Source organism: Centroberyx gerrardi, chromosome 2 (genome assembly GCF_048128805.1).
Source record: "Centroberyx gerrardi isolate f3 chromosome 2, fCenGer3.hap1.cur.20231027, whole genome shotgun sequence".
Classification (NCBI taxonomy): Eukaryota; Metazoa; Chordata; class Actinopteri; order Beryciformes; family Berycidae; genus Centroberyx; species Centroberyx gerrardi.
This window is the reverse complement of record NC_135998.1, coordinates 36,729,012-36,736,511: the sequence shown is the minus strand read 5'-3', so window position 1 is coordinate 36,736,511 and position 7,500 is coordinate 36,729,012. Positions and strand designations below refer to the sequence as shown.

General features: G+C 43.8%; 1 protein-coding gene across 1 annotated transcript in view; it reads left to right on the top strand.

Moving 5' to 3' along the window:
• dcc (DCC netrin 1 receptor) overlaps nt 1-7,500 on the top strand; it is a 172,021-nt gene that overhangs the window by 121,287 nt on the left and 43,234 nt on the right. The window contains 2 exon segments of the mRNA XM_078286289.1: nt 5,243-5,405; nt 6,365-6,588. Coding sequence (XP_078142415.1) covers nt 5,243-5,405; nt 6,365-6,588 — 387 coding nt within the window.

Here is a 7,500-nt window from a genome sequence, read left to right as displayed (position 1 = left end):
GTGTGTGAGTGAGTGTGAGTGTGTGAGAGTGCGAGTGTGTGAGAGTGAGTGTGTGAGTGTGTGAGAGGGTGAGAGTGAGAGGGTGAGAGGGCGAGTGTGTGAGACTGCGAGTGTGTGAGAGTGAGAGTGTGAGTGTGTGAGAGTGCGAGTGTGTGAGTGTGTGAGAGTGAGTGTGTGTGTGAGTGTATGTGAGAGGGTGAGTGTGAGAGAGTGAGTGTGAGTGTGTGAGAGTGTGTGAGTATGAGTGTGTTCAGCCTGGGATGAACCAGGGTGTTTCCTGTCTTCCACCCCAATGCATGCTGGGATACACTCTGTCCCTCCGTGACCCTAAATAGGAATAAGTAGGTAAAGACGATGAATGAACTAATTTTGGCACAAAGGTTTGATAACGCTGTTACTAACGGCAACAAAGTGTCTGCAGCACCTGAGATGATGTCATGCCGATACTCAGGATATTAATATTTACATTTCAGTCATTTTGTTGACTCTTATGAAGAAGATTTTATATATTAGAGGTTCCTGGGAGAACCGTCAGTGTTTATTTAGTGAATTTTAACTCTGTTCTCTAAGGAACCTGTGTGGGAAACCAGCTTCACCTTCCTGTCTTTACACACACACACACACACACACACACACACACACACACAGGTGTTTTAACAAGCCGCTGTGTGGGGAGCTGAGATTAAAGTGTTTGTGTTAGTGTGTGTGTGTGTGTGTGTGTGTGTTTCTCTCCTTTGTGTTTTCTTTACATAAGAGGTGTTTTGTTTTGTTTTTACTTTTTATTTTTTTATTTTTCTCTGACAGTCAGACATGTTTGATTTGTCCGGTCGCTCTGCTGCAGGGCGGCTTCCTCCGCCGGGGAAATCAGTTAGTGGAGTAATGTTGCTGCAGCCTGTCTCCTCGTCTCCTCACTCTGCCTCCTCGTCTCCTCTCTCTGTCTCCTCGTCTCCTCTCTCTGTCTCCTCGTCTCCTCTCTCTGTCTCCTCGTCTCCTCTCTCTGTCTCCTCTCTCTGTCTCCTCGTCTCCTCACTCTGCCTCCTCGTCTCCTCTCTCTGTCTCCTCGTCTCCTCTCTCTGTCTCCTCTCTCTGTCTCCTCGTCTCCTCTCTCTGTCTCCTCGTCTCCTCTCTCTGTCTCCTCGTCTCCTCACTCTGTCTCCTCGTCTCCTCACTCTGTCTCCTCGTCTCCTCACTCTGTCTCCTCGTCTCCTCACTCTGTCTCCTCGTCTCCTCTCTCTGTCTCCTCTCTCTGTCTCCTCGTCTCCTCACTCTGTCTCCTCGTCTCCTCACTCTGTCTCCTCGTCTCCTCTCTCTGTCTCCTCGTCTCCTCACTCTGTCTCCTCGTCTCCTCACTCTGTCTCCTCGTTTCCTCTCTCTGTCTCCTCTCTCTGTCTCCTTGTCTCCTCACTCTGTCTCCTCTCTCTGTCTCCTCATCTCCTCTCTCTGTCTCCTCGTCTCCTCACTCTGTCTCCTCACTCTGTCTCCTCACTCTGTCTCCTCTCTCTGTCTCCTCGTCTCCTCTCTCTGTCTCCTCGTCTCCTCTCTCTGTCTCCTCACTCTGTCTCCTCTCTCTGTCTCCTCGTCTCCTCACTCTGTCTCCTCACTCTGTCTCCTCTCTCTGTCTCCTCGTTTCCTCTCTCTGTCTCCTCTCTCTGTCTCCTCCTCTCCTCACTCTGTCTCCTCGTCTCCTCACTCTGTCTCCTCGTCTCCTCTCTCTGTCTCCTCGTCTCCTCTCTCTGTCTCCTTGTCTCCTCACTCTGTCTCCTCACTCTGTCTCCTCTCTCTGTCTCCTTGTCTCCTCACTCTGTCTCCTCTCTCTGTCTCCTCGTCTCCTCTCTCTGTCTCCTCACTCTGTCTCCTCACTCTGTCTCCTCTCTCTGTCTCCTTGTCTCCTCACTCTGTCTCCTCTCTCTGTCTCCTCGTCTCCTCACTCTGTCTCCTCACTCTGTCTCCTCACTCTGTCTCCTCTCTCTGTCTCCTTGTCTCCTCACTCTGTCTCCTCTCTCTGTCTCCTCGTCTCCTCACTCTGTCTCCTCACTCTGTCTCCTCACTCTGTCTCCTCACTCTGTCTCCTTGTTTCCTCTCTCTGTCTCCTCGTCTCCTCACTCTGTCTCCTCTCTCTGTCTCCTCGTCTCCTCACTCTGTCTCCTCACTCTGTCTCCTCACTCTGTCTCCTCACTCTGTCTCCTTGCTGCAGGAGCTTTGTAGGATTTTGTTTTGTTAGCATGTTGCTGCTGTGTTTATTGTAGTCGCAGCTTTTATCTGACGGAGCTGCAGAGTGTTTCTGATTCATCCACCGAGATCTGACAGCCGGGAGCCACCAGTAGAACCTCGGTCTTCTACTGGTTCCTGCTGGCAGCTGACCAGTAGAACCTCGGTCTTCTACTGGTTCCTGCTGGCAGCTGACCAGTAGAACCTCAGTCTTCTACTGGTTCCTACTGGCAGCTGACAGTAGAACCTCAGTCTTCTACTGGTTCCTACTGGCAGCTGACCAGTAGAACCTCAGTCTTCTACTGGTTTCTACTGGCAGCTGACAGTAGAACACAGTCGGATGCTGCTGGACACTGAGCAGGTTCCCCGGGACCAGCCGGGGTTTGCTGCCTGTCCTCCCCTCTCTCTCCCACACCTTCCTGTCTCTCTCCCACCATCTCTCTGTCAATACAGCATAAAATGCCAAAAATAAATCTTTAAAAAAACAAACAAAAAAACCCCCCAGCTAGTCTGCATGTAGCAGCAGATAATATAATAACTATCAGGTAATATAATAACTATCAGGTAATGTAATAACTATCAGGTAATGTAATAACTATCAGGTAATGTAATAACTATCAGGGAATGTAATAACTATCAGGTAATATAATAACTATCAGGGAATGTAATAACTATCAGGTAATATAATAACTATCAGGTAATGTAATAACTATCAGGTAATATAATAACTATCAGGGAATGTAATAACTATCAGGTAATATAATAACTATCAGGTAATGTAATAACTATCAGGTAATATAATAACTATCAGGGAATGTAATAACTATCAGGTAATATAATAACTATCAGGTAATGTAATAACTATCAGGTAATATAATAACTATCAGGTAATGTAATAACTATCAGGGAATGTAATAACTATCAGGTAATGTAATAACTATCAGGGAATGTAATAACTATCAGGTAATATAATAACTATCAGGTAATGTAATAACTATCAGATAATATAATAACTATCAGGTAATATAATAACTATCAGGTAATGTAATAACTATCAGGTAATATAATAACTATCAGGTAATATAATAACTATCAGGTAATGTAATAACTATCAGATAATATAATAACTATCAGGTAATATAATAACTATCAGGTAATGTAATAACTATCAGGTAATGTAATAACTATCAGATAATATAATAACTATCAGGTAATATAATAACTATCAGGTAATGTAATAACTATCAGGTAATGTAATAACTATCAGGGAATGTAATTACTATTGGGTGATGTAATAACCACTAAATAAAGTGATATTATCTGATAATGTAATAACTATAAGAAAAAAATAATAACTAGTAAATAATGTATTAACTTGTGAAATGTTATAAAAAAAATCAATTTCAAAAGTAATTAATCGGCAGATAATGTAGCAACTTCATATTATTACTTAATAATGAATAACATTTTTAACTGATGATGTAATAATAATGTTACAATGTCATAACTTGAGTTATTACAATCTCCATATTCTTACAATTTGTTACATTGTTAGTCAATATTATGATTACATCATCAGTTAAAAATATGTTGAATCCTTTATGAAGTAATGTTATTACATGTTTTTTATTACATTAACAGGTTTTACAACATATTTACTCATTTAGTGGGACATTTTTTATGTATTATTATTTACATTACATTATCAGTAGCTACAGAAATTAAGAAATTAAAGCATTTCAGACTACTTTATTAAACATGTACATTCTGAGTTTTCAAAACAAAAAAGAATAACGTGAGGCTGACTGTAATTGCTGCATAAACTGAATAATAAAACAAGAAAAAAAACAAGAAAAAACTATTTTTACATGAAATAGTCAACACATTAGGCCAGAGGCAGCATGCAGACTGCACAACAACAGAGAGAGAAATGAAATAAAAGACTGACTTCAAACAAATAAAACAAGGGGAAAGATGATGAAATCCAACCGAAAAAATATATTTTGGTCTTTGTGCTGCAGCCGAACGAAGAGATGTATTGTGGCTTTCACTGAGACAGACGACAGAATGGAGGGGGAGGGAGGGAGAGAGAGAGAGAGAGAGAGACAGAGAGAGAGAGAGAGAGGGAGAGGAGAAATAATGAGTAAGTGAGAGGTAAAGGGAGAAAAGAAGTGGGTGAGAGAAAAAACAAGGAGTAGAGAGGGGTAGAGAAAGAAAGATGAGAAAGAAAGAGATGAATGAGTTCCACTTTCTCTCTGATTCTTTCTCTCCTTCTCACTCTCCCTCACTTTTCCTTTCTCAATTTCTCTTTCCCCATCTTTATTCATCTGTCCCTCTCTCTCTTTCTCGCTCTCTTTCCCTTCACCTCTTCATCGCCTCCCCCTCTCCCCCTCTCCCTCATTCTCTCTACATCTTCCCCTTCTCTTTTCTCCAACACCATTCTTTCTCTCTCTCTCTCTCTCTCTCTCTCTCTCTAAACACAACAGACTTCACACTAATTGAATTACACTGAGACACCATGTTCCTGTTTGTGTGTGTGTGATTGTAGGTAAGATAGATAGATAGATAGATAGATAGATAGATAGATAGATTCCTCTTTTCTTTCTATGTTCTTTTCTGTCATCCTTCTCTCTTCTGAGTGTGAAAGATGGATTCACCACACCTTTCATCTCCCCATGCCTCTTTCTCTCCCTCTCTCTCTCTCTCTCTCTCTCTCTCTCTTTCTCTCTCTCTCTGTCTCTCTCACTCTCTCTTTCTCTCCCTGCTCCAAGGTCGAGATAATGAATGACAGAGCGTGTCATCAATTCCCCTCTGTCCCTCTACGCCTGTCACCGAGACACACACACACACACACACACACACACACACACAGTACACCATGTATTGATCGATACAGACCGTTACTCTGATTCTTGTCAACAGTATTGTGGTTTTATTCCAGTGGAACCAGTTTGAGCTCCAGTTTGATCTAGTCCCCACTTCATGCTTTACATTTGTAGTTTTTAACCCCCATTTCCTGGTTTATGTGTTCCAGAGTCTCCTATTGGCCAGATGCGTCCGCCTCACGGCAGCGCGACGCCTCAGAAGAACAGCAACCTCCTGGTCATCATCGTGGTTTCCGTGGGAGCCGTCACCGTGGTCGTGGTCGTCATAGTAGCGCTCATCTGCACCCGGCGCTCCTCCGCTCAGCAGAGGAAGTAAGAAGTTCATCTCTCTGTTCATCTCTCTGTTCATCTCTCTGTTCATCTCTCTGTTCATCTCTCTGTTCATCTCTCTGTTCATCTCTCTGTCGATCTGAGGACGATCATCCTGAGAACCTCCTGTGTCCTGTGTCCTGTCTCCTGTCTCCTGTCTCCTGTGTCCTGTCTCCTGTGTCCTGTGTCCTGTCTCCTGTGTCCTGTCTCCTGTGTCCTGTGTCCTGTCTCCTGTGTCCTGTGTCCTGTCTCCTGTCTCCTGTGTCCTGTGTCCTGTGTCCTGTCTCCTGTGTCCTGTCTCTGTCTCCTGTGTCCTGTGTCCTGTGTCCTGTCTCCTGTCTCCTGTGTCCTGTGTCCTGTGTCCTGTGTCCTGTGTCCTGTGTCCTGTCTCCTGTGTCCTGTGTCCTGTGTCCTGTGTCCTGTGTCCTGTCTCCTGTGTCCTGTGTCCTGTGTCCTGTGTCCTGTGTCCTGTCTCTTGTCTCTTGTCTCTTGTCTCCTGTCTCCTGTCTCCTGTGTCCTGTGTCCTGTGTCCTGTGTCCTGTCTCCTGTCTCCTGTCTCCTGTGTCCTGTGTCCTGTCTCCTGTGTCCTGTGTCCTGTGTCCTGTCTCCTGAGTCCTGTCTCCTGTCTCCTGTCTCCTGTCTCCTGTCTCCTGTCTCCTGTCTCCTGTCTCTCTCCTGGTTTACTGTCACGCTGTGTCATGTTCGAGTTTCAAGTCTGTTGCTGCTACCCTCCTACCTTCTTACCTACCCTCCTACCCTCCTACCTACTTACCTTCCTACCTACCCTCCTACCCTCCTACCCTCCTACTTTCTTACCTACCCTCCTACCCTCTTACCTACCCTCCTACCCTCCTACCCTCCTACCTACCCTCCTACCTTCTTACCTACCCTCCTACCTTCCTACCTACCCTCCTACCCTCCTACCTTCCTACCTACCCTCCTACCCTCCTCCCTGCCTGCAGGAAGCGAGCGACCCACAGTGCCAGTAAGAGGAAGGGCAGCCAGAAGGACCTTCGGCCTCCAGACCTGTGGATCCATCATGAGGAGATGGAGATGAAGAACATGGAGAAGGCTCCCAGCGCCGCGCCGTCGGGACGCGACTCGCCGATACAGACCTGTCAGGACCTCCCCCAGGTCCCCCACAGCCAATCAGAGAGCCAGATGGGCAGCAAGAGCAGCCACTCAGGTACAGGCTGGCAGTTACTAAGATAAAATAACACTTTATTAATCCCCTTGTAGTACTGCTAGTACTACTGCTACTACTGCTGCTGTACTACTACTACTGCTGTTACTAATACTACTAGTGTTACTACTACTGCTACTACTAGTACTACTGCTGCTACTACTGTTACTACTACTACTACTACTGGTGTGGGTATCATTTTTTTTAAATGATGTAGCTCTCGAGTCAGAGTAAAACACTTCCTTGTTGCCTGGCAACATCAATATCTCCATAATGTGCAAAACACTGAGAGACATTGAAATGAAAAGTGACATATCTTACATCTGCATGCCAAACATTTCTTCTTATTAATTTACATCTATTATGCGTCCTGATTAAATAAGTGTTAAGATGAAGCACGATTTGTAATGAAAAGCCATAATTTAACTTCTTCCCAGTGGAAAACATTTAGTTGAGCTGCGGAAATCATTTCCACTAAACTGTGAATGACTTTCTTCATTTTATTTGAATGTTATTTGGCTTTGGGGCAGACGGTTTTAAAATATAATGTTGTAATCCCTGTTGTAATGTAATAATCCCTGTTGTAATGTAATAATCCCTGTTTTAATATTTGAATCCCTGTTGTAATGTAATAATCCCTGTTGTAATGTAATAATCCCTGTAGTAATGTAATAATCCCTGCAGTAAAGTAATAATCCCTGTAGTAAAGTAATAATCCCTGCAGTAAAGTAATAATCCCTGTAGTAAAGTAATAATCCCTGTTTTAATGTAATAATCCCTGTTTTAATATTTGAATCCCTGTAGTAAAGTAATAATCCCTGTAGTAATGTAATAATCCCTGCAGTAAAGTAATAATCCCTGTAGTAAAGTAATAATCCCTGCAGTAAAGTAATAATCCCTGTAGTAAAGTAATAA